General features: G+C 43.4%; 2 protein-coding genes and 1 pseudogene across 7 annotated transcripts in view; all 3 read right to left on the minus strand.

The window, feature by feature from the left end:
- Positions 1-19,448, minus strand: part of TTC23L (tetratricopeptide repeat domain 23 like) — a 65,896-nt gene extending 46,448 nt beyond the window's left edge. The window contains exons 1-4 of the mRNA XM_061393153.1: positions 18,754-19,448; positions 17,086-17,160; positions 12,293-12,473; positions 8,549-8,672 (exon numbers count right to left, since the gene is read on the minus strand). Of these exons, the coding sequence (XP_061249137.1) occupies positions 8,549-8,672; positions 12,293-12,473; positions 17,086-17,153 (373 nt within the window). The 5' untranslated portion in view covers positions 17,154-17,160; positions 18,754-19,448. The remainder of the gene's footprint in view (positions 1-8,548; positions 8,673-12,292; positions 12,474-17,085; positions 17,161-18,753) is intronic.
- LOC133233825 (U1 spliceosomal RNA) lies at positions 5,676-5,828 on the minus strand (annotated as a pseudogene).
- Positions 19,449-25,830: 6,382 nt separating the features above from the next.
- Positions 25,831-27,821, minus strand: part of RAI14 (retinoic acid induced 14) — a 161,372-nt gene continuing 159,381 nt past the window's right edge. For all 6 annotated transcript variants that reach the window (XM_061393765.1, XM_061393764.1, XM_061393763.1 and 3 more), the window contains one exon: positions 25,831-27,686. In XM_061393765.1, the coding sequence (XP_061249749.1) occupies positions 27,609-27,686 (78 nt within the window). In that variant the 3' untranslated portion in view covers positions 25,831-27,608. The remainder of the gene's footprint in view (positions 27,687-27,821) is intronic.

The raw sequence follows: 27,821 nt of genomic DNA on the forward strand, positions 1-27,821 counted from the left end.
TGATACTAATTGGTCACACACACACACACACACACACAGGATCTAATTTCTAATACAGTGAGGCCCCTCTCTAGATAAAGAAGACAAAAGGGATGCCAACGCCCCACAAGACAGAACATGCAGCGTGTTTCCCCTTGTTTTCTAACTAAAGGCTGGTGTTCCTGAGCCACTTATTTGAACTGGAATTAGTCCAGTTAACAGAGGGAGACTTGGGAGTGTTCAGGTTACAGAACTATTTCCTCATCTTCCACACCAGCTCATGTCCAGTGATCTCTGATGGATAAGGGGAACCCTGGAGAAAAGAGAAAGGCCAGCAGAGAACACAGATAGCTTTTCCTCTGCCCTCCTGAGGACCACCCATGGCTGGCACAGCTCTCCTCCCTGCAGACCCGAGGTCTGGGAAACATATTCACCCTGCCACAGAAGGAGGCCCGCTGTGCTTTTGACTTGCCCCTCCCACCCCAGCCCACAGTTTGCTCTCTCTCTGGCCCATAAGGGGCTTCCCTGATAGCTCAGCTGGTGAAGAATCTGCCCGCAATGCAGGAGACCCCAGTTCGATTCCTGGGTCAGGAAGATCCCCTGGAGAGGGGATATGCTACCCACTCCAGTATTCTTAGGATTCCCTGGTGACTCAGATGGTAAAGAATCCACCTGTAATGCAGGAGATCTGAGTTCTATCCCTGGGTCGGGAAGATTCCCCTGGAAGAGGACATGGCAACGCACTCCAGTACTTGGAGAATCTTCCTTGGGGAATCTCCTTGGACAGAGGATCCTGGCAGGCTACAGTCCATGGTGTTGCAAAGAGTCGGACATGACTGAGTGACTAAGCACAGCACACAGCACTGGCCTTTGCAGCTGCTTTCACGGCACAGTGTAGTCGGTGGCATTAGAGATGATTAAAAGGACTTGCTTTTAAAGCCTAAAGCCCTCATATGTTCAAATGTGCAGGTCCTTCTTAATGAATTGCAACAATGAGAACACAGTTTCTCTGAAAGACCTACAAGTGACCCAGAAGCCAAGAAGTCTTTGTTAGAATACTCTGAAATGCTCTTTCTGTAGGTCTCAACAGAAGAGAAAAACAGACTCTGTAGCCAAAGAAAGGGCTACATCTCAAGTTACCAGATGACAGGGGTCCTCAAATTGCATGGAAAGCGCCTGTTACAGTGCAGAGTCCTGGGCCTCCAGTAGTTATGGTTCACAAGTTCTAAGGGGAGAACCAAGGGTTCAGATTTATAACAGCTATCTTAGGTGATACTGATATAGGCTGTCTGAGGACCACACTTAGAGCAACAGTGAGTTAGTAAAGTCTTTATGCAGGAAGTGGGACTCTTCTCCTGCCTAAAGAGTAGGTAGGTTCTAACTGATGGAGAAGAATGAGAAAGGGTTTCCACTAGGAGGAAACAGCCTGAGGCCATGAAGACAGAACGTGTGTGTGTGTGTGCGTGTGTATGTGTGTGTGTGTGTGTGTGTGTGCGTGCACACGCGCACACATGTGCTGGAATATTAGGGAAGGCTGTGAGAAGACCAGTTTGACAAACTGCTAAGTCACTTCAGTCAAGTCCAACTCTGTGCGACCCCATAAACTGGGTTCCTTCTCCAATGCATGAAAGTGAAAGGTGTAAGTGAAGTCACTCAGTCGTGTCCCATGGACTGCAGCCCACCAGGCTCCTCCATCCATGGGATTTTCCAGGCAAGAGTACTGGAGTGGGGTGTCATTGCCTTCTCTGAGTCTGACTAAAGGGAGGTTTAAATTCAAAGACAATAAAAAAAGTAAATAAATTAAAAGACAAGGAAGATATGAATCGGATGGGGAAAATGGAGTCTTAGATGCCAAGACGAGGAGGCTGGACTTGATCTGCAGGGTGACAGGGAGTCTTTACAGGTCCTGAGAAGGTAGCAGCAACAGAAAACTCTGCCAGGGAATCAGACCAAGACAACAGACTAGGAAACTGAGAGTCTTTTTATCAAATAGGTTACTTTCCATGACCAGCTGGGCCCTTGGGATTGTGTCAATAAGGAGAGCAGGAACCACATTTAGATGCTTCCCTGGGTGTAGAGGAAGGAGAAAAGTGAAACTGGATGAGCCACTGAAAACCACTCCTGGATCAGCACAACACTGCTCCTGGGCTCCTAAATGAGAAACAGATCCTAAAGTCGTTCTGAGGCTTTGCAATTCTCCCTCTCAGCCCCACACCCCAGCCCTGAGGGCCCAGCGCTACTTGTGAAATCCCCAAGAGGAACACTTCCTCTATACGCATCAGCTAGTTAATTATATAGTTTCTTGTCTTCCCCTTCATTGCATTGTGTTCCTTCTGATGAAAAAGCAGAGCTCCTGACCAGTGGGCCTTAAGTAAATGAACTAAACAGCTCATTAAACTTGAAAGTTCAGCCCTAAAGAAAAAAAAACTCCTTTACCCTTCCCAGAATGCACTTTGGTCTCCAAAGTGGGATGTGTATACCTTTCTGGGTATGAAAGATGCCATTAGGGTGTGTGGGAGGGGATAAAAACTTCTCTCTCTTTTTTTTAAAAAAGTATTTGTTGTTTTCCATTTTAATGAATATTTATAATAGTACATAATATTTGATGCCATTGTACATAGTTTATAATAAATACATATTTATGGAAAGCGCACAAAACTTTTTTAGTGCTAAGGAAGCTAACTCTCAAGAGTTTAGAGACCACAGCTTCAGACAAATGTTTTCTAAAGTTTCCAAGTATGAGAAAAGTCCTTTTTTTGTTTAAAAATAAATATCTCACTCTGGGACTTCCCTGGTGGTCTAGCAGTTAAGAATCCACCTTGCAATGCAGGGGATATAGGTTCAATCCCTAGTCAGGAAACTAAGATCACACATGCCGTGGATCAACTAAGACCACACAATGCAACTACTGGAGCCCAGAGCCATGACTAGAGAATGCTTGAACAACAGTGAAAGATCCTGCATGATGCAACAAAGATCCCATGTGCCAGGGCTAAGACACAATGCAGCCAAATAAATAAAATAAATTTTTAAAATGTCACTCTGTGATAATATTTTTATAACATTCCCTACATGAGAAAATTCAACATGACAAAAAAATATGATGAATCAGACTCTAATGCTTTATAGTAATTACAAGAAAACTCTCTTTTGTGGAAAAATAGTGTCTGCATATATGTGTACATGTAAGATTCATTTCCTCTCTCTCCAGAGGACACTCACAGATCAGTGACCTTGTTCCCTAACTCCAAGTCCCAACTCCCCAGTTCCAACGTCTGTTCCGAGACCAAGTCAGTTTCCTTTACTTGCTTTCCCAAGCCAAGGACACCAGCCTTCTCCCTGCACCAGGAATGCAGCAACTACAGAAGTGAAAATCAGGGCAGCAGCAAGACCTGCTTCTGAAGCCTGAGACTCAGAAATCACAAGCACATACTGATAAACTGGGAAAGGGGTCTGGAGATTGTTCACCCAATGTATCAATCATTTCTTTTTAATTTAGGATAAGATTCCACCACTGATGTCTGTTACTCTGACTCAGGCCACAGACAATCTGCTCAGAGCTCTTCAGCCTTTGTCACCTTAGAACATCACCTATATTTAGGAAGTTCTCACAGTAGTGATTAAGAGAGCAGGGTCTAAGGCCAGACTTCCAAGTACAGAAGTTGGCTTAGCCACTACCTGAATGAGTTACTTAATCTACCTATACTTTAGTCTATTCATCTATAAGACAGCAATGAAAATAACTCCTAACTTGTATGGTTGTTGCAAGGATTAATTTAATTCATGAAAAAGGACCAAAACAGTGCCTGGCACACTGGTGGGAAATGAGTTTAAATAAATATTAGCCATCATTATCCTTACTACCAGGGTCCGTACCTCTTAAGCAATTTATTATACTTGTCCTTACATACTCTGGACATTCTTCATAAAGCTGCTTACAGCATCTCCATCAAAGACTGCCTTCTCAAATGCACACTCACTTCAGATAGGTACCAAGCTTCCTGAAGGTCTGACCACCTGGGTTTTTTATCATTCCTTTTTGTTCCTGTACCAGGTTTTTTGTTTGTTTGTTTGTTTGTTTTTAACCAACTAGACAGAGAAGGTAGGGTTCATGACTTATACTTCTTTTTTGGTGTTTTGCAGAACTTATAATAGAGCCCCAGACACTTGGAAAGGCCCCAGTAAGAACAGGCTAACAGATTAATTCATTGCTTCATTAAAAATAGGAAAAGCCTCAGGAAACTGAGGAAACTGTCCATATTATTATTTCCTTCTAAACACTTGGAAACAGCGGTAGCAAGGTGACTGACCACCCCGTTGTTCTCCACCTGCCCTTCTCTCATCCACGGAAGCCCTAGCCTCAGGACGGTTCTCATCAGATCAGCTGGTAACAGAGTTCCACTTCTAGTGTCCCCTTACTCTATTTCAGCAACCCACCGCCTTTTATACTCTGCTTTGCAAAGGCCTTGTGTTCTCTCGTTATTGACTCATGGACCCATCGCATCCATTGCTCTATTTTTAAAACCTTCAAACTCTCTATCTGGCTCCTTCCTCACTGCGAGAAATCTTCCCAGGTCTCCTCCTCTTATACATTTCATGTGACTTTTCTGGCTTCCCTAACTACCCTCTATTTCCCCACATCCCTTTCACTATGCAGGACGTGACATACATAGTCTAGACTGCTGGCCCCTGTGCCTTCCCCTCATTCCTGGGATCTAGCTTCTGCTCCAACCCTTGTGCAGGTTCTCGTGAGATCCCCAAAGGCGTCCTACTGAATCAGTGTGGTCACGGTTTCTTGCATCCCCATCTCATGGCAGCATTAGACACCCTGGCTGCTGGCGTCTCCTCTTGGCTTCCAAGGTACTGCACTAACTTGATTCTCCTTGATAAACTTCTGACTCATTGCTCACTCTGCCAGGGTCCCCTGTTCCCTCCCATAAATGTGTCCATTCTCCATGGGTCTGTCTTTTCACTTCTTCCTTTTCTTCTCTTTCCTCCAAGAAGTTTTATCAAGTCCTATAACTTCAACCTTGGCCTTCACGCTTAAAATTTTCCATTGCCCCTCCCTACTTCTGATCTCTAATATTCCTCCATGGTTATGATTCCCTTCCTTTCTTCCCAAGTTCTGGTCCCAGTTTTCCAGCACCTAGTTAAAATATACTCGTGGCTTTTGCTACTGCAACTCAAAATCAGTATATCAAAAACCAGATCCACTTTCCTCTTCCACTCCACTTTCTCTCCTGATCTGCTTGTCTCTGACGGTGGCACCTTGAGAGGCCTGAAACTTCATGGTCATTTTGGGGCCTCACTTTTCCTCAACCCCAAGTCCAGTGCCATGTCCTGCCAATTCTTCCTTCACAGTCTTTTTGGAATAGGCAGTACATACCCATGGTTCAAAAGTCAAAATTTTATGTAAAGGTAAATGTTGAGAGATCTCACTTCCAATTTTATCATCTTTTACCACAAGCAACCTCTAGGTAACTTTTCTTTCTTGTGTTTCCTTCAGTGTTTCTTTATATGAATATAAGCACATATTCTCATTTCTCTCCCATCCTTCTCACGCAGAAAGAGGCAGGTTACAAACACCGTCCTGCGTGGTGCATTCTCTGTTGCCCCAAGATGGATCCGGGAGATCTTTCCCTGGTTGTAGACAGAACTTCCTTGTGCGCTTTCTTTTTTTTTTTGTTTTCTAAATTTATAGATCTTCCCCCACTACCACAAATTATGCAGTCGAGTTTCCCACATTTGGGGAAATCGCAGAGGGTCAGCACATCCGGAGTGCAGTGGATAAGCCTCGCCCGGGGAAAACCACCTTTGTGATCATGGTATCTCCCCTGCCAAGTAAGTATCCCTTGTGCGCTTTCTAAGGCTGCATACCCCTACTGTGCATATTATTGCTTCATGAGCACACTTGGGTTTTTTTCCAATCTTTTACTATCATAAACAGTGCTGCAAAGAATAATCTCAGCCATACTATCTCATCCAGGTTATAACTGTAGACTCAGGAAAGAGTCCCAGAAGTGGGATTTCTGGCTCAAAAGGTAAAGGTATCTGTGCATCACAGACTCTCAAATCCTTACCTTCTCACTTGTGGCCCTGTCATCAGCCTGAGTTTACACCTAGATGTAAACAGCTAGATGAGATGGCTTCCATTCCAGTTATCATTGCTAAACTGACCTTTCCACAAGCCCACTTTGATTTATTCACCACTTGCTAGAAAATCTCTACTAGTCCTCCTTGTTTATCAAAAAAGGACTAGTTCCTCAGCCTGCCCCCAGGTGCCCTTTCCAGGCTCACCTGAGCAGTCCTCAGTGCAGCTAGCCAGGCTGCTGATTGCTTTCTAAACACACATTGCATCTTCCCACCTCCAGGCCTCTTCCCAGGCTTTGTTATTCATCCGAAATGTCCACCCCTTCCTCTGCCCACCCAACCCTAGACATTTTTCAAAGGACCTTCTTGAACGGTACCTCTTCCTGAATCTATCACTTACTACCTTCAGCAAGAAATGATCTCACCCAATGACCCCAAGGTCCAACTAGTCAAAGCTATGGTTTTCTCAGTAGTCATATTCAGATGTGAGAGTTGGATCATAAAGAAGACTGAGTGCTAAAGAATTGACACTTTCAAACTATGGTGCTAAAGAAGACTCTTGAAGGTCCCTTGGACAGCAAGGAAATCAAACGGGTCAATCTTAAAGAAAATCAGTCCTGAATATTCACTGGAAGGACTGATGCTGAAGCTGAAGCTCCAATCCTTTGGCCACCTGATGTGAAAAGCTGACTCACTGGAAAAGACCCTGATGCTGGGAAAGACTGAAGGCAGGAGAAGGGGATGACAGAGGATGAGATGGTTGGATGGCATCACTGACTCAATGGACATGAGTTTGAGCAAACTCTGGAAGATAGTGAAGGACAGGGAAGCCTGGCATGCTGCAGTCCATAGGGTCAGAAAGAGTCAGACACAACTCAGCAACTGAACAACAGCAGCATCCCCAAAGCCCTGTATTTAAACCAGTCCCATAGCATCTGCCTTCTGGTGCCTTCTTATCATAGCTGTCTATGTGTAGCTCACCTTCTACACGAGGTTGTAAATTCTCTAAAGGCCAAGACTGTGCCTTCTGTACCCTATAGTTCCCAGAGTCCTCTTCACAGCATCTCCCATATACAAATGTCTCATTAAATACTGCAAGATTGTTTATTGAGAGAAATCAGTCTTCTGGCTTGAAGCCCTTTCCCCAGTACTGGAAAAGGCTCCCAGGGAAATGAGGCAGGCAGGTCTGCTGGCCATAAAACATGGACACGTGCAGCGAGGCATGAGCACACACAGATGCATATGTTCTGCCTACATGGAAGCGTGGCTCATAAATTCTATCCATTTTAAAGCAGTTGCAGAATTAATGACAACAAAACTAAGTGGAATTCAGCAAGCACTTCATCCCTCTTGAAGGTTTGTGATTTTCAAAGCTTTTGTTATTTTATTTGAAGGACCACAGACTTTTTTAAAAGTGAAGGTAAAGCCTATACCTGAAATAAAAGACCCTGGGCTATTCTCAAGGAAAGGTCATGATCATAACCTAGAAAAATTCTAGGCTAGTTTTCAGAAAGTCTGGGTGCAAGGTTGAGCACTATTATATGATGTGGACACTTAACCAGGAAGTTGCTTTTCCCATCAAGAAAAAACAAACACACAAAAAGACCTTCCTTTACAGGAAAACTTTTTTCCCCTCTAACCTCTGACTCAAATGTGGTTGCCCATTCATGTGGCAGGAAGAACTGTGAGTCAGGGAAAAGAGGGCAGTGGCCCCAGCATCTTTTGTGACATGACCTGTTTACCTGTCTTGAGTCAGCTTGGAATCTAACTGGAAAAGCAAAACTCAAGGTCTACTGGGGCTGCTCATAGAAAGTGCTGACTTCAGAAGATGAAGCCTAACCTCCTTCCACAGACCCACTCAGTAATCTTTCCAAAGAAAGAGGGGCTGCGTCTGCCTTCCCTCGGTTCAGACAAACATCCCCCTCAAATGCTTCTGGTTCCTTTCTCTTGGTTTCAAGTTGCCCTCACCTCCAGTAGAATTTCAGAAACAGCTTCCTAAATTATCTTCCTGAATCTCGGCTCTCCCAGGGCCCAAGGAGTTTACTTGTTGGTGCCAAGCCAGCTGTCAATGACTTGTTGATTGACAAATCCATGGGTCTCTCTTCAGCCTTCCCCCCATTTGACTTCTCTCTGCCATCAGAACCTGCTGAAGCCACCCTGTGCTTCTTCTGAAATGCCTTCTCCTCCCTTGGCTTCCCTGAGAAGGCCCTTCCTGATTCTTCTATTTCCTCACTGGCTCTGCTTTCTCTACCCCATTTTGTCCTTCAGCCTTCTGTCTTCTGCCTTCTTTCCTTCATTATTATCTTTATCTCTAAGACCCCCATCCTACTGCCTGCCTCAGCCATGGGCTTTCCCTTCTCTTGACGAGCTGTGCGTTGGGGACCGGATGGATCCTCCCCTGGTCATCCCCACCCCCAGTGTGGTTGTGTGTGTGCTCAGCATGCCTCACCCACCCACACCCAACCGGGAAACAGAGTACCTCTCAGTGTCAGGTAGCCATAAGCCAGGGTGGCCAAAGCCTGTGCACATTTCCAGTGTTCTTCCCCAAAAATAATCCGAGAAAGGATGACACAGCGAATCAGCTCCTTATTTGCTTCAATGTTCTGCAGAGAGCAAGCAAGTCATCATGCTTTCTGGAAAGGAGGAAAATCTCCAGCCCGCATCTCATCACTGGAAGACAGGACTTCATCCACTGTCATCTTTTTCCCTTGTCCCCACTTCCCATCCCACAGCCAATCCAGCAAGTCCTGTTGGCTCCACCTTACTAGTAAGTCCTAAAGCTAAGCTCTTCTCTTCATTCCTGCCATGCGTACCCAGGCCAAGCCACCCTCACCTATAACCTGGGTGACCTCAGCCCCTCCTACTGCCTCCACCCCTGCCCCCCCACCCCGTAGTTAACTTTCTACATCACAGCCAGAGGGACTTATTTTCACCTCTCACAGTGAAAAATTTTAACAGTATGCAAAAACAGAATGGCCAATGACTCACTTAGCTGCCTCAAGTAACTATTCATGGTCAATCTTGTTTCATGTCTATGCTCCACATGTACCTACCCTCTCCCTCTATGGCTCTGAAGTAAATCCAAGATACTAAGTCATCTCATATTTCATAAGTACCTCCAAAAGATATGGACTTAGAAATACTGGGTTGACCGGGTAGTTCGTTTGGGTTTTTCTTTAACATCTCAGAGAAAACCCGAATGAACTTTTTGGGCCAAACCAACAGAACCACAAAATCAGTATTGCGCCAAAATATTAACAATGATTCCTTGCTATCAAATACCTAGTCCCATAAATCTAATAATTACCTCATAGTTTGCAGTTTGATTGTCCAAACACTGAGATCTATCTCCTGAGTCTCCTTTAATCCATGGGTTCCACCTTTATTTCTAATTCTTTTCATTGAAAATTATTTATGGAAGAAACTGAGTTATTTGGCTTAGAGTGTTTCCCAAAGATGGAAATTGGATTGACTACATCCTTATGGTGTCACTCAACATGTCCTTCCATCCTCCATTCTGCCTTTATATTGGTCATTGGATTTAGAAGTTTGATTACCTTTAGCTTTTTTTTTTCTCCCCAAGCAAAACCACTTTATATGTTCTACCATCAGAAGATACCTAATATCTGCTTGTCTCTTGCTGAGGAAGGCAAAACTACATGAATAAATCTATAAAAGATAGTAGAATGATGATATCCTAATTCTATCATTTCTTCTTCATATGTTAGCTGGAATAACTTTATAAAAATGAAATCTCCCCTAATCTATTTCTTGGTTACCCAACAGTATAGTTCACATCAGAAGGGCAGGATATATACTTTAATCTTTCCCTTAATTTACCAGCTTTCCAAATAATGAGTTCATTCACTAGCACCTGCCAATTGGTGACCAAGTAACGAGGTGTTTATCATTCTTTTTCTTCTCCATCTTTTTCTCCTTTGTCTAAATTTTTATTATTATTTATGATCATAAGCATATCTGGATTTTTAAATATATCTGATGCTCTTGAATACAGCGAACTACTTTCTCGCTCAGGGCTTGTACACCTGCTGTTCCCCAGCCTGGGACACTCTCACAGATCATTACCCTCTTGTGCCATTTTCATTTTGTTCACCTCAGAGAGGCCTTCCTCGGTCACTTTAATAAAACAGCCTCTCACCCCATCACTTACTATACCCCATTACCAACTTTAATTTTTTTCTTCATGGCATCTACCTCTCTCTGATATTCCATTAACTAAAATTTCTTGTCTATGATCTGTCTCCCCAAATAGAACATAATAGAAAATACATTCCTCAAGAACAGTTTCTTCCTCAAGTTCACTCCTGTATGCTCCATGCACAGAGGAGGCCGCTCATTCAGTACTTGCTGAATAAATCATCTCTCTGCTGGCAAAGATAAGGATGGGGTGGGGAAAGAGTCCCTGGCCCTGCAGAACTGATGGGCAGAGCTCTCTTAAGAAATCACAGAATTACATCTTTAATGCATAGATGTCAGTAACTTTACATACACAGTCACCAGGTAGCTGCACTGATTGACAAAGCCAGGCATTTATTTCCTGGTGAGATGGAAGAGCACTTTAGGAAGCCTGGAATTCTGATCCTGGTTCTGACATTTACTGACTGTGAGATCTGGGGCAAGAACACCCTGAGTCCCAGCTTCCTTTTCTACTTAGAGATCTAGACCACTCACCTCACAGGATTACTCTGGAGGAAAGTGAGTCAATATCAAAGGGATCCGAATCTGTTCTGTATTATCTGACTGCAACCCCCTTACAGAGTAACACACAGAGAAGTCTAAGGACTGCCCTCTTCTGACCCCCGTGACCCCCACGTCCTTCCTCACCTTAGGCTTCATCCCTCTCCGCTCAAACACACAGAAGCAAACAATGTGAGAGGGGCATTTCCCCTCACGCTTTAAAAACAGCCATTCGGTCAGAACATGTGATCGTTCTTCATGGGCTGACCGCACAGTAAATACTAAGTTCTATTCCGAGGAAGCATAATACCACGAAAAATGCCTAGAATGAGAGTCCAAAGCCTCGAGTCCTTTCCTGGCTCTGGACCTCATGTGTTCATCCATCCCCACACTTCCTGTCCTGGGCACAGAGACAACCAGTATGGGCTCCAGAGCTCATCCCAGCGTTGCCTCTGCCACCGCCAATCCTCCTGTCCTTCAGGGCGGTGAGAACTGGGGTGGGCTAGGTTTAACTCCTAAATCTCAATCTCTGTCATTATCCAAAGTGGTCAAGGAGCTGTCAAGTCTTAGAAGCTCACACTTGCATTCCGAGGCAGTTGGTACTTATCTTTCTAGAACTGATCATTCTAGCCTAGGCTCATGAAATACTAATAGGTCAGGATGATGGTCCTTTCCAAGTTCCTGGGTAGTTTACACAGGTAAATTTACAGATATAGCCATCCAGGGAAGTATCAACTTCTGCTGTCCTCTGAGGTGCCTCTCTCAGCCTTTCCTAAGCCATCTGCAGACTTTCACACAAGTACTTTAAGATCACTTTTTCCCTTGTCTGGGAATGGCTAGGAAGTCAGTAAGCCAGCATAAGAATTCTTTGTTGATAAATAACGCTCTGGGAGCAGGCCAGTGCCTGTGTGTTAATCACGAGGGTCACTGACAGGCTGTCTCATGTTCCTGGACTTTGAACACTCCTGCTAAACACTTGCTCTGAGGTCCTAGTTCCGAAGTCCTGGCTTTGCTTTTGGAAATGGATACCTGGACTCCCTGACCTCTGCTGCTACCACCCACTTCCTGTCCTTTGGTTTACTTAGGATTCCACTGTAACCACAGGCGTCTTACCATATCCTTGCTAGGCCTGAGCCTAGACTGCGCCTGGCTACCCGTGTTCTCAGTCTCTTGCCTCACTATCCTGGACTTCCTGTTACCCAAAAGATATTATCCTGAAATCTTTCAGGAGAAATCAAAAACCGTTTGTTAATTAAAAGAACCAAACAGCAACAGGAAGACCCAACATCAATTTTCAGTTTAAAGCCAGGAGCACAAATACTCCAAGGAAGTATTTAGTGACCCATGTGTGGAACTGGAAGGTGGGCCGGCTACCAGCTATGCTCCGCTCTGTTTTCTCCCACTTACAAAGAAATATTAACACCTTCCTTCACTTCATGGCCTTCAGCCTGAAGTTAAATAAGAGTTTCTCTAATCATGGACATATATATTTGAAAATGGAAAACCTTGTGAATTTTTATTTTACCTTTTTCCCCTTAATCAGCTGAGCTATTTTCTTCTGGGATTGGGCCAGTTTCTCTCTGGGATGAGACATATGGTCTATGACCTTCTCCTTGGCTTTGGTGTCTTCCTCACTCTCTTCAGATCCACTAGTGGGAGATGACTCATCTGTTCGCTGATGTTCTGGGATCTTGGTTTGCTGGGACCTGTGGGTACCAGAGAGGGACATGGAGTGAGGTTTGACCTTTGCATATCTCAAACAAGGTGGCACTGAAGGACAGAGCCCTCCCAACTGGGGGCTGGGGATACGATCTTTAAAACAGACCTGAAGAATAAAGCCAGGTAGCACACTCATGCCACCTGCAAAACCCAGAGTTAGAACAGCAATGTAGTGGTTCAAATGAAACAGATTTGTTGAACTACCCACTCAGCTGCAACTCTGCAGCTTACCAACCATAAGACCTTAAGTAAGTTATTAATCTGTTTCTCTGTAAAAATAAAGTGAATATGAACACTCACCTGATGAGGTTATGGGATTAAGTCAGGTAATACTCATAAATCACTTAGCATAGTGCCTGCTATTTAGTAAGTGCTCTTTAACATTAGCTATTATTATTTTATGAGCTCCATGACTTCAGGATGTTGAATTGGAAGATCTCCAAGATTCCTAGCATTCTAAATTCTGATCCAAACCAGGGGCAAAAATGGACACAGTGAAATAAAGTAAAGGGAACTAACATTTTGAGGTTGGAACTTCACATGTCCTCTTTCAAATTTCTTAAAAGCTTCAACATAAACCCTGACTAAAGAGGATGTGGTCCCACCAAGGAGAAGGGAGGGGAACGCACACTGGGTCAAGTGCAGATTCAGGAGAGAAATGACCTTTTCAATTATTAGGGGGAAAAAAAACTAAACCGAAAATGTGTTGGAAAAAGAGCTGAGTGGGTTGAAAAATCTTCTCCCTCTTCCCCAGCACCCCTACCCCACCCGCTTACACACACACACACACACACATATATACACATGCATACATACAATGTAAATCTCAGATTTCAGTGCTAAACATAATTATGAATGGGTAATTGATGTGATAAAGTCCAAAGAGTGAATCCTACATTAACAAATGAGATAACCATATCCTAACTCTACCATAAAAATCATAAAGTGATCCAGAAGAAATAGAATTCTAAGATCTTAAGAGGAACAGGAGAAATTTTAATTATAAGTAAGTTCCCCCCAAAGAATCACCTTTGTATTCATGATAGTTTTTAAAAGCTCAACAATTGCATAGTTTTCAAAATAAATTTTATCTTCCTTTTCCACTAATAAGTAATGAATGCTCGCTGTAAGAATACAAAAAGGAGAAAATTTAGAAGGAAACTAAATGTCAAATGTAACCTTTTACACCAGGTTCGAATAAATGACATGTTAATATCCATCCAGAGTTCTGTTCTACATAACCTATATTTATTTAGGCATGCGGGTAAACCATGTGGACAGGGCAGCAACATTTCTTTAGGCCCAGGCCCAGGCCCCGGCAGGACTGCGCTCAGCCCACAAACAGAAGTGTGCTTTCAGACGACGTGCAAAAACTCAATGGAAAAGGGAGAGAAGCCTGGCGGAGCCATGAAATTGGGAAATAGGACTTAAACTTGCCTGATCTCTGTCTGGTGAATTCCATACTCCTCCAAGACCCAAATGGAGTGCCACCTTTGCTGGGAATATTGCACTGGAGTAGCAGTACAAACACCCTCTACAGGCTTGCGAAAGTTTCCTCCAACTTCGACTATAGTGAGAATCACACCACAGTCTCTTTCAAAATTTGTTTTGTTTCTGAGTCTTCTTTGCTTCCTAGTAAGTAAAATCACCTGGGCTGGGACTGAGTCTCATTTGTTTCTAAGAAACCCTGATATCTGGGTCACAGTAGGAAAAAATAACTGCTTGTTTAATGATGAACAAATGAATGGAAAAGGGAAGTGTAAGGTCTTCAAGATGCCTGAAAAAGACTGATGACAGAGGAAATCCGTGGCAAGAGAGCCTAACTCAAGAAACTCACAGAAAGAACACTTAGTCCTCAACAGAAGACCTTGCTTAGGCTGCATATTTCATACACCTGGAGCAGAAGTTCAACCTATTGGGGTCTCCAAAATATTATTAACTTTTGATATTAAAAACAAGCCCAAAATAAGCCCAAGCTTTAATAGCAGGGCCTCAAAGGAAGAAGAAACATTCGAGTCTTGATAAATAACTTGAGACTGCAAAGCCCTGAACTAGCTTTGAACTTGTTGCTGCGAAAGGTAAGAAAGATACCTGGAGAATACTGACCAGATATCTCAAAGGATAGTCAGAATAAAAAGATTAGGCCAGGGATTTCCCTGGTGGTCCAGTGGGTAAGGCTCTGCACTTCCAATGCAAAGGATGCAGGTTTGATTCCTGGTCCGGGAACTAAGATCCCATGTGCTGCATGACCAAAAATATTTAAAAAAAAAAAAAAAAAAGATTAGGCCAGTTAAATGAATGATCTGCCTTGCTCGGTCTCTAACTTATTCTATATATTGCCATCATAAATGTGAATCCTTACTAGTAAAATTAGATATGAATTATCTATTTCCAAGATACTCTACTATGCACTCAACATTTTTTCTTTGATATTTGGCAAAACTAATACAATTATGTAAAGTTTAAAAATAAAATAAAATTGGAAGAATAAAAAATAAATAAATAAATAAATAAAAATAAAAAAATACTAATTTTATTATTTATTTGGCTACACTGGGTCTTAGTTACAGCATGCAGGTTCTTCACTGCATCATGCAGGATCTTTCGTTTTGGTTCATCCACTCCCCAGCTGTGATGAGTGGGCTCAGTTGCTCCTTGGGGCATGTGGGATCTTAGTTTCCAGACCAGGGTTTGAACCCATTTCCCCTGCACTGAAAAACAGATTCTTAACCACTGGACCACCAGAAAAATTCCTGAACTCTACATTTTTAACTTAAATTTTTATAGTTATATGATCCTTAAAATATTTTATAAGATGGTACAGAATGAATTACACTAACATGTTAACCACTAGACACACTTGGCCATTAAGCATATGAAGTGTAGCTGGCCTGAACTGAGATCTGTTGCAGTGTAAAATACACACCGAATTTCAAAGACTTAATATGGAAAAAAATTTCATTAATTATTTTATATAATATTATATATATTGATTTATAGTATTTACATTTACCTGTTTCTTTTTATTTTTTAATATGGCTACTTAAAATTTAATATTAGATTTTTGGCTAGCATTATATTTCTACTTGATAGCATTGGTATAGAGCAATGGTTCTCAACCAAGGGTGATATTGCTCCCAGGGGATATTTGGCAATGTCAGGAGATAACTGCTTGTCACAACTGGGGCAGAGCTACTGACATCTCATAGGTAGAAGCCAAGGATGTAACAATGCACAGGACACCCCACAACAAATAATTATCTAATCCAAAATGTCAATAGTGTCAAGGTTGAAAAGCCCTGGTATAGAGAAGTGGTTAAAGAACAGACTCTGAAGTCAGACTGCCCAGTTTGAACAGCACCTACTAGCTATGTGGCTTTGGGCAAACTACCCAACCTTTCTTTAATTTATACTCTTCATCTAAAAAATGGGGTAATTACAATACCTCCCTCACAGAGCTGTTGGAGAAATTAACTGAGTTAATATATATAAGTACTTAGAACAGTGCCTGGCACACAGTATTTGCTCAATAAGTATTAGTTGCTATGATGTAAAATTTTTAATTTCCTTATTGTCTATTTCATGAAGGGCTTCCCTGATGGCTCAGACAGTAAAGAATCTGCCTGAAATGTGGGACACCTGGGTTCTATCCCTGAGTTGGGAAGATCCCCTAGAGAAGAGAATAGCTACTCACTCCAGAATTCTTTTCTGGAGAATCCCAGGGACAGAGAAGCCTGGTGGGCTATAATCCATGCAGTCACAAAGGGTTGGACACGACTGAGAGACTAACACTATTTCATGAAACAATTTCAATTTGCTCATTAACTTTTTAATTCTCCATGACTTTACCAATCTTGTTAAAATTATCTTTGTTAAAAAAAAAAAAAGTTGAAACCTCCCTTAAATTAGGAAAAAACATTTCTTTTCCATCTTGCATAGGTTGCATGTGTGTGTGCTCCAACTAAGTCTTCTCCAACTCTTTGTGACCCCATGGACTGTAGCCTGCTAGGCTCCTCTGTCCCTGGGATAGCCCAGGCAAGAATACTGGGGTTCGTTGCCATTTCCTTCTCCAGGGTATCTTCCCAAACCAGGGATTGAACTCACGTCTCCTGCATTGGCAGGCAGGTTCTTTACCACTGAGCCACCAGGGAAGCCCTTGTATAGGTTGCATAAGTACAAATGGACATTATAGCAGAACTGTTATTAGAAAACAACACAGAATCTCAATCTTCCCTATAACATGCATGCAAAGCTTCTCACCAAGATTGGCCTTAAGTGGAGGTCCCACAGGGAACTCTGCTCAGTGTTATGTGGCAGCCTGAATGCTAGAAGAGTTGAGTTTAGGGGAGAATGGATACACGTATGTGTATGGATGAGTCCCTTCACTGTCCACCTGAAACTATCATAACATTGTTAATTAGCTATACTTCAATACAAAGTAAAAAAAAATGTAATAAAAAGTCTACTAAATTTGAACATACTTTTAAAAAATATAAAATGTAAACACTGAAAAACAAAATCTTTTCATATTTAAAAAAAAGTGAATGTCCCAGTGTTTCAGGCCAGTGGAAAGTGATGCTAAGACTCTGTGGCACTTACAGATGGAAACAGAAGTCCCAGTCGGTGTCACTGGTGACAGTTGGGATGCGGATGGGGCTGGCTCGCATCTTCTTCCTACCAAGAATCACATGGGAGGTTAGCTTTGGAAGAAGACGCTTAGAAGTCTGTTCTATTCTCCCTCTGTCGGATGCTATTAGCATTAAACTGAAACTGCCCAAATATATATAACCCATCCTAAATCCACAAATAGACTACACACACACTCATGAATGGTGGACCTGGAAAGCAGAAATTAAAGACATTTGCCAAATTAAATCCCTGAGTTAAATTTCTATTGTTTAATTTTTACTCCACATTACCTCCCAATTCTCTGACCTTTCTTACCCCTTAAGCCAACACATGGAGAAGGCAATGGCACCCCACTCCAGTACTGTTGCCCGGAAAAATCCCATGGATGGAGGAGCCTGGTAGGCTGCAGTCCATGGGGTCCCTAAGAGTCACACACGACTGAGAGACTTCACTTTCACTTTTCACTTTCATGCATTGGAGAAGGAAATGGCAACCCACTCCAGTGTTCTTTCCTGGAGAATCCCATGGATGGATAAGCCTGGTGGGCTGCTGTCTATGGGGTAGCACAGAGTCGGACAGGACTGAAGCGACTTGGCAGCAAGCCAACACATTTACATCTCCTGAATCATGGAAACTGTGATCTCCTACTCAAGTCAGATATTGTTTTTGCAGATGACAAGCTCTCATGACTAACACACTAACAGTGTGTTTATTAATTCTTCATGTCCCTAGAGATGTCTCATTAGTAGGTGATCCTAGTTAAGGAGCTAAAACACATGCATCTATTTTGATTGCTGTCATTAACTGATGAAGAAATAGTGAAAACTGATGGCAAAAAAAGAAAAAAAATGATTTATATTATTTTCTAAATTGAACGCTTGTGGGTATCCCCGTTGCTTAAATCCAATCCAAACGGAATGCAATTATTTATTAACATTAGCACCCACCAAGTCTCTCCTAATTTCACCCTGCAGAAAGTCACTCATTCCCACCTGAGCCCTGAGTAGGTCTCTAAGTCTCCACCCAAAGACTAGAAGGGAAGATTCACTAATTTGTCTATCTAATGTCTACTTTCAAAACCGTAGCCGGTAACTTCCCTGGTGGTCCAGTGGCTAAGGCTCCGCACTGCCAATGCAGAGGGCCCAGGTTCAATCCCTAATCAGGGAACTAGATTTCGCAGGCTGCAATGAAGATCCTGAGTGCTGCAACTAAGACCAGGTGCAGCCAAACACACACACACACACAAACACAAACTGTGGCCGGGGGCGAGGTTCAAGCACACATACACAAACTGTGGCCAGGGGCAGAGGTCCAAACACACACACACACACACACACCCCCATATATATATACACATAAACTGTGGCCAGGGGGAGAGGTTCTGACTTCTCAATCTCCTAAATTCTGTTCCTGTGAGGTTTCCCCTGGCCCTGAACTGTAACACCAAATTCTGGCCCCTCTCTCCAGTGCAAATCGCTTTCTTCTTTTCTGCAGTTGTCTCGCCTTCGTAAACCTAAACACCACATTTCAAGCACCGTCGGAGGTTCCCCCTGGCTTCTTGTCAGCGGTGCACCGGCCGCAGAGGCCCTGGCCGGAAAAGAAGGCGAGGGCGGCCGAGAGGCAAGTGTCGCGGGGTACCTGGCGGAGGGCAGAAGGCACGGAACTAGCCTTCTTGGCACCCTCTGCTCGGCTTCCTCGGGGCGCTTCAGTGTACTGGCCTCTGCGGACCTCGTTCAAGGGGCCACAGGTTGCCTTGCGGAAGCGAGACGCTCAGCTAGCTCTGCCTTCCGCGTTTGCCGCCGGGGTTTTGGCTCCGGAGACAATGGTGTTACCATAGGAACGGAATGCTGCGGACGGCATGTAGCGTCCGCGCCTGTAGCTATGGCAACGCGGGCACTTCCGGTCCTGCGGAATTCCGGGCTGCCCCAGCTTACTACAGCTGTTGCCGCCGCGGAGGCTTTCCGGTCCTCTCAGCCGAGATGAGGGCGTCCCGAGTCTCGTCCTGACATTTCCCTCTCCTGCAGCTCTACCGCCCAGTATTGTTTTTCTCAATTTGACTTTACCTCTCGGAGGTGAAGGCCCGGAAAGAGGCGATAAATCCCATCGAAGGATGGAATGGGGCCTCGGGCTCCACGACCTTATTTAAAGCTGCGATGTACCCGGGCTATATTCGGCGACACCCTGCGCCTCCCGCGCTCCCTGCACCCCGCGGTTCCCCGGTATTCTGTCTCTGGGGCACGGAGAGAAAAGCCTCAGAAGTATTGACGGTGCTGGCACCGTCTGTGTTGCCTCTCCTGGTAAAAATTTGCGCTACACGTGAGTAGGGGAGCGGAGTGTAGGGAGTCTGTTGCTTAAGAAATGGTCCACTAGTTTTGCTAATGATTGGCAGTTCAGAGAATATTTTCCAGGGTACAGGGCACCCTTGGCAAACACTACATAGCGCAAAGTTATACACCATGCTTTATCCTACCCACCTTCAGCGGCCTGAAAGACACACAGTGAAAACAGTCATTTAGATCTGCCAGGTGAAGGGGCAGTTGTGGTCAATACCCAAATAAATGGCACTGGCTCAAGTAGCCTTGTGTTTAAGGAGTTGTCATGAAACCCACAATAAGTTAGGGGCCTATGACAAGTCAAATTGGAACTGGTATGCCCTCTCCTTTTCAAAAACGAGCAAGCTCAGTAGAGGGAAAAGGAAAATATTTACCAAGAACTTGACAGGTGGTGTTTACATTTAGTGTTTGTTCTTTCCAGTTCCTTGGTTGAAGTTTAATTGCTGTTGCTCCAGGACTTGCTCCAGTCCTTGCTCCAGGACTGCCAAGATAGCCTTTCTGGAGTTAGGTTGGAGGAGCTGTTTAAGTGAGTTTGCTTTAATATCCCATAAGTTTAAACCTGGATGACCTATTAAAGCTTAAATCTCTACCCTCAAGCTCCTGAGCCAAAATTTCAGAAAGATCCCACCTGCTTTATTCTCTGTTTCCTAAAAGAATCCTCAGCATGAAACCACGATGAGAGCACTGATCTGGGCTTTGAAATGGCAGAGTTCTGCTTCGGACTCTGTGCCCTGGGGTAGGTCATAGTCTAGGGAACTCAATTTTCTTGCCTCTACTGTGAGAGTATTTGCACCACTTGCTTTCTAAAACCCCCTTCCAGTTCCAGGATTCTGTGAGGGTAAACCAGAGATTTTTGTGGTTCTATGGATAATATTTAACATGTATGAGGATAAAAAGGAAGAACTTGTTTCCTGTTCTCTGACACATCTCCCTTACCCTTGTTACAAGTTGGTCTTCGTTGAAGAGTTTTAATGTCCTGTCCTTGTTGGAAGTGCTTATGAGGTTGTTTCCAAGAGTAATAAATATAACTTCTCTTTCCTGAACACTTGCTTTGCTGGTCCTCGTGAGGGGAAGTGAGGTGCTGGAACAGCCACTGAATTCTCGTTCCTAAAGCCAACACTCTGGTGCCATCTCCATTTAATTAGTTCTAACCAGAAGCATGTTGCCCTCATCTGTAAAATTAAAAATCAGATGAGAAGAACTTGAAAGACTCTTAGAGTTCTAAACCTCTGTGACTTTTTTTCTTTCCTTGCATTTTAACCTTGGCTACAAATGTAAGCTTAGTTATGGAGCTGCAGGAGAGGGAAATATCACCACGTCTTGGAGTCTGCAGGAATCCTTAGGATAGACTGCCAAGTGAGGGTTCTTGGCTTAGTGCAAGAGAGAATTCAAGAGCAAGCCACAGTAAAGGGAAAGCAAATTTATTTAGAGAGATACACATTCCATAGCTAGCATGCAGTCGGCTCAGTGAGAGCGACCTCAGGGCATGGGGCCATAAGGTTTTATGGTCTAAGTAATTTCATAGGGAGGAATCTTGCTATTTCAGGAAGTGTTAGTCGCTCAGTCATGCCTGACTCTTTGTGATCGCATGGACTGTAGCCCACCAGGCTCCTCAGTCCATGGGATTTCCCAGGCAAGAATACTGAAGTATGTTGCCATTCCCTTCTCCAGGGGAGAAGCTGGGTCTCCTGAATTGCAGGCAGATTCTTTACCGTCTGAGCCACCAGTGTAGGGATTTCCCAGGAACTGGGCCACTGCCCACTTTTTGGCCTTTTATGTCCCACGTCAGAACTGGCATGGCATAAGGGGAGTGATTTCTAATATTACAATGAAGGTATAATGAGCTAAAGATCAATGACCCGGCCACTCTTAAAGCCACCTTGGTTTCAGCTGGTTCCAGCTGGTCTTGATTGCATCCCAACAGCCTCACTCCATCATCTAGCATTTGTGTCCTGCCCTTTCCCTTCTGTCTCAATAGTAGGTGTGCTTCAATTCTGTTTACTGACTCTGAATTGAAATGCTAGTAATCTGGGACAGTGCTTTTATTAATACAATCTGTTCACACAAAGTTCCTCCCTTTATCCTGATTAAGTATTATACTATTGCAGAAATCACATAGAGGAACCAACCATGTGTAGATGGTTCCTTCTACAGTTTTCCAATCACCAATCAAATGTGATTATCTCCAGATTATTCCAAACCCAGGAACTGTGAAATTTGAGGACAAGGAAATCCAAATAAAGTTTCTCACGGACTGTGTAATTTTTTAAAACACATTTTCCGGCCTCTCAAGGCAGGGTTGGGTGTCTTTCTTCTGAGCGCCCTTGGTGTCCCATCTGTGGTCTCATAGTCCCACACATGAGGCTGTTCACGCTCCATTTACTTGAGAGTTTCTCCATGTATCTGTCCATCCCTTTAAGGAAAAATACCTACTGAATGCCTACCATGTGCCTGACACTGCTCTTTTTAAGCCTTAGGCAAGCAACAGCAGGCAAAGCAATGAAGATTTTGCTCTCTTGGAGCTTGTTCTATCAGGTGAAGAAAAACATAGGGCTGCTAGTAAACACCGATGTCTCTGCAAGTTAGAAAAAGGCAGATGGCTTAGGGAATAGGCAGCAACTTTGTGTGAATTATGGAGAAGGAAATGGCAACCCACTCCAGTATTCTTGCCTGGAGAATCCCATGGACAGAGGAGCCTGGCTGGCTACAGTCCATGGTGTCGCAGAGTCGGACACGACTGAAGTGACTGAGCATGCATTGTGTGAATTAGGAGAAAACCTTCTTCTAGTTGGTCTCAGGCCCCTGCTAAGGGGTCCAGCTTTGGGAAAGGGATGAACCACCTTACTTGAAAGTAACAAATTATACAAAGAAAAACAAAGCCCTGCAAGGGATCTAGAAAGTGATGTGGGCAGCTGGGGAGGGCTGTGCTGGTTTATACAGGGTCGTTAAGGAGGACTTCTCTGACAAGGTGGCATTGAGGAGGCAGCACAGGAAATAAAGGAACAAATCAGGCAAATGTCAAGAAGAGCATTATAGGATGTTAATAGCAAGCACAAAGGCCTGGGGACAGAGCAAATTTAATCGATTCAAGGAACAACAAGAGGTTCAACTAAGAATGAGAGAAAGAGGACACTGAGCCCATACACCCTAGGGCCCATGCTCTGCAACCAGTGAAGCCACCACAAAGAGAAGCCCCCATTTGCCAAAACTAGAGAAAGCCCGCACACAGCAACGAAGACCCAGCACAGCCAAAAATAAATACGTGAAGAAAGAGAGGGAGAGAGACAGAATGAGTCAGCCTAAGAGGAGATCATGATGCAGGGCCTTATAAGCAATTCATCCATCTAAATCTCCACCCACCCAGCCATCCAGCGAACATGGAATGTCTGCTCGGTGGCAGGTCCACCGATGTGAGGTCCTGTGAGCAGGAGCTTTAGACTCAGCACTGAACCTTTAGCATCCAGCAGAGTGCCTGGCTTTTTATTCACATTCAATAACAGTAAACTGTCATCCTCAGGAGCTCCCCGTTCTTAGAGGTTCTGGCCTCTGTTATGTCTTGCTGCTATAACAAGTCATCACAAACTTAGCAGCTTAAAACGACAGGAATTTATTATCTCCTCTTTTTGGAGGTCAAAAGTCTGCAATGACCATGGCTGGGCTAGAGGATCTCAGCGAGAATTGTTTTCTTGCCTTTTCCAGCTTCTAGAACCACCCACCTTCCTTGGTTCTCGGCTCTTCTTCCATCTTGTCAGTCAGCAATATAGCATCTTTAAATCTCTGACTCCCTCCTCTGCTTTACAAGAGCCTTTTTATTACAGCAGGCTCACCCAGATAACCCAGGATAATCTCTGTATCAGGCTAATCAGGCCAGCTGATTAACAACTTTAATTCTGAGAACTTAATTTTCCTTTGCCATATAACATAACTATTTAAATTCCCAGGAATTGGGACATGAGCCTCTTTGGGAGGGTGTTATCCTGCCTATGAAGAGTGTGTTTAACCTGATGTAAATGTATAGGTTTAAAAACATCTGATGGTGACACACAGGTAACTCTTACTACCCTTCTCCTTTGTTAAATCCTACATTATTTGACCATGTCTTGCTCCTCTCTTCCCCCTCCACATTCTCCACTAACAATCTGGTATATCCAGTCACCATTCTTGAAATAGTTTCTTCCCATTTTTAGGGCTTGGCTTATAGTGAATGTGCAGAAATGACTCTTCCCTTCTACTCACCTCCATCTCCTCAAAGGAGCCTTTAAATCTACTGGAACCCACCCACATCGACTGCTCCCTCTACCAGCTCCTGTTGGCCCAATTATGGCGACTGTCATCAATGCGCTTTTGTCCTTTGCTTCACAAATGTGCCACACACTCCATGAATGCTTGACAGTTCTCTGCCCTGAGAAGGTGAACAGAAACTGCTCCCGTGACTGCCTCTATTGCTTTTTTCAGCTCAGTCTCTGCCTTGCAGTCTGCCTTTTAAACCTTACATCACCCCCTTCTTGGCTGGGTGGTGTTTCAACTGCTGTCAGCACCCAGCATTCCAGTTATGCCACATGGCAAAAGGTCATGTGTCAACGTATTTTGGGAGCATTTTCCCCACACAGCGTATCATGTGTTGATCTTAAGATCAGTGAGTTGAATTATTAAAGGCTTTGGAGTCAGTCTGAAAGTTTACGGAAGAAAAATAAGTTGATGACTCTTATGTAATCCACGTGAAGAAAAAGGCCATTCTTTCTCACTGACTGTGATGATCCACAGGCTATTCTACTTTTTCCTTCTCTGCATTCCTGTATCACCTGATGGAAAGCCAGTGTGCAAACGGATAATTTGAAAATTACCCAAACGATGCTCACACATATACATACAGACATTTATTCACAGCATAGTCATCACATCAGTTTTAGGGCTGTAAAATACTGGAAGCAGACTAAATGCCCATCAATGAGGAGCTAGTTTAATAAAATACAGCACAATTATACTATGAACCATTATGCAGCAGTTAAAAAGGATGAGATTTGTGTGCTGACAAACAACAATCTTGGATATTTTAGGTGGAAGAAGTATGGTCCTGAAGAATGAATGAAGTTTCCATATTTAAAGAGGAAAGTAAAAGGGTGGCCAAAATGTTCTTTAAGATCCAATACATATAGACACAGACTGTCTTTAAGTCATTCAAGAAACCAAATAGTTGTTGCTTCTGGGGAGGTCAACTAAGGATCAGAAGGAGAGACTTACTTTCAGTTTATCTCATTTATCCTACAATTATACTGTGATGTAGAATCATCGAGGGATGACCATTTCTTTTCTTACCGTGCCGTTGGCATATGACAGTTCTTTCCATTTAAGAAGCCTGGTTTGGATTTATCTAGGTTAAGTCCTCATTTGAGTGTCCCCAAGAAATTATTTTCTGAGTTGAACGGTTGGCCTCTGTCGAGGTAAGCTCTTTTTAGGGAGCATGCACTTGATAATTTAAAATAACAATAGCCTCAGACATTATATTTTTGCATTATTTTCCTTGGTATCTTTTGTTCTTTTTCTTTTCAGAGGGAGGAGGTGAGCAAGGGTTCAGTCAAGTATTACGGTATGCCTTGGCAGCAGGAGCTGAGAGGCAGCAGAACTGTGTTGTGAGCAAAGGGAGATGGCCTTGTTACACTGTGCTATAAAGAATGTGAGCTACTTAAATAATTGCACCCATTTCATTGTCATCTGGTGTTTTAATTATGATTTCAACCTGCAAGAATTCACCCTACAGGAGTTTTTTTCAGGAATGAATTAACTTTTTAATGTGACAGGATAATGTATCCGACTTTTTAAAAATAAACCATGTGTATGTTTTCAGGCTTTCCAGGTGGTACTAGTGGTCAAGAACCCACCTGCCAATGCAGGAGATATGAGAGACACGAGTTCAATCCCTGGGTCAGGAAGATCCCCTGGAGGAGGGCGTGGCAACCCACTTCAGTATTCTTGCCTGGAGAATCCCATGGACCCAGGAGCCTGGCAGGCTACGATCCATAGGGTCACAAAGAGTCAGATAGGGCTGAAGTGACTTAGCATACATTTTTTACTTTTTCAAAATAGAAGAGAAAAAAAAAATCTAATGGAGGCTTTTAACTAGTTAAAAAAAAAAAGACTGCAGATCAACTGAGAGGCACTTTTCAATGAAATAACTGTGATGCAAGTGTTCAAAAGCGGCTGATGATTGGGGCAGAGTTCAAGGTGGTCCCAGGAGCTAGAAGACGGGAATGGTATGACATGTTGCGTGAGAGACGGCAGACAACGGCCACCTGCTGAACACGACACAGGGTATAAAACCGTCGCTGATCTTCAGAAGCCTTACAGGGCATGCTAATGAAGGCGCCCAAATCAACAAGGGAGATGCAAAACGAAACAAAAGTTTATTTTCCGCAATACTTTTCTGTAAATTACAAGGCAAAATGCTAAACTACAGCATGTAACTTCAGTATTTAACCAGAGTACTTGAAATAAATATCCTGAAACAAGATAAAAGGCTACACTTTGTCAGGCGTCCTACAAAATGTCTCAAGTTTTACACTCTGCAGCATTTCTGTGTGGGGGTGGGGAGGGTGGTTTTGTGTTTTCTTAAGTGCTGTGACAGAAAGTCCTTTCACATTTTTCTTTGGAGCATGTTCGAAATTGCTGAACTATAAACAACTTAAGAAAAGTAACACCAAGTTCGAAAGCCGTTTCTGCTTCGCTGTCATTGGCCCTCATTCAGCACAGGGCTGCCAAGTGGCCTCTGAGCGCAGGCAGCTCCGTCAGAGCCGGCCTACACTTAACAGTTCTATACGTTAGAGACTTCTGTCTTCAGTTTACATCCCTCAATAAGATCAAGGCCATAAAGGAAGCTGCAAGCAAGTCAGAAACATTTTTAACCTGAAAGTAAAGGGAACAGAGATGTTTTCTCCCAAGACCTCGGCTAGGCACTGGAACGTTTACCGGGATTTTTTGTTTCAAAGTTGAAAAACCCACTGGTACTCACAGTCCTTTCCGAGGTAATTTACAGGTGCTGGTAGAGTTGGGGCACTCAGAAATATTCAATGGGCTAAAGAGGATTTACTATATTTAAAGACGTGCTACAGTCCTAAGAACAAATGGCAGAAAGTCTAGGGGTGTTGGTGGCAGCTCATTTTGAGTGGAATATATAACCACCTTCTGCTATAGCTGAAAACGTGGAGAAAAAAGTTATATATATAAAGTCTTAAGCATGATTACCTAAAAAATACTTTGTTAATATAGTCTAATGTAAATTTCACTTACTTAGGGATTTAGATATGAAAACATCTTTAAGAGCCAATAAAAATATTGTACAGAAAAAAAAAACACTTTTAAAAAATTGAGGTTAAAAACTATGAGGCATTTCTTTTGGCTGTAAACACACAGTTTACTGTCCCTTGTTGAAACACAAATGTTTGGATTTCCTGAGCTTCGTGGATAACAAACAGCAGGAGCCAAGTTTGCATAGAAAATTTGCAACATGTCAGCGATGTACTTAAGAAAGAACTTTTAAGGACAATTTGCTTTCGTTTTTAAACTTCATATTTAAGTTAATAGTGCTCATCTGACTGTAAGATTGACAAGCAGGGTGGTGAGAAATATAAGGCAGATGGGGAAAAAAGATGGAATTAAAGTTTTTTAAATCCACAGGATATCACAATAAAGGATCTTAAGCACATAGTGCATAACTAGTGTCATACTAATTTGGTTAGAAATTAAGTTGTGTTTGGGGGGGGTAGGAAACCAAAGGTAAAGAAAACCCTGCTGTAGGAACAGAAGCACGGCTGCATGGGGCGTCGTGTCATGCAGCCATGGAGCCCCTTAGCTAGGCAGGTACCAGGGAAGATACTCCGCTGCCAGTGCAGGGACCAGACTCCTGAGCGTGACTGATCCCAGCTCTGGTCAGAAGTGGAGGGTGACAGCATCTTTCCCCTCTGCTGCTCTGAAGTCTCTCAGCGGTTCTGAGGAGGACAGGCTTCTCCAGGGACCTGTCCTCAGAAGTCTCTGGAAAGGGAAGAAGTTCTATGATAAGGGTCACAGTGATACCACGAATGAGAACAATGGCAGTGGCTGCCGACAACTCTGGATGTAACACAAAGGTGGACAACAAGGGGCCAGTGTCCTGCCAAGGAATCCACTTTACTTCTTCTGGGACTGGTTCTTACACATGGTAAGGATCTGCTTCAGTACTTTTTGGACATCTTCATCCATCTGGCCCTAGGAAATTCCAACACAAGACACTCATTAGAATAACCTATGATATCATGCCTTGGACACAACACACGTGGGACGTTGTGGGGGTGGCGAGGAAGGAGATGAATAAAAGGCAGAGGCTGCTGTCCCACAGGAGTG

This window comes from Bos javanicus, chromosome 20 (assembly GCF_032452875.1).
Source record: "Bos javanicus breed banteng chromosome 20, ARS-OSU_banteng_1.0, whole genome shotgun sequence".
Classification (NCBI taxonomy): Eukaryota; Metazoa; Chordata; class Mammalia; order Artiodactyla; family Bovidae; genus Bos; species Bos javanicus.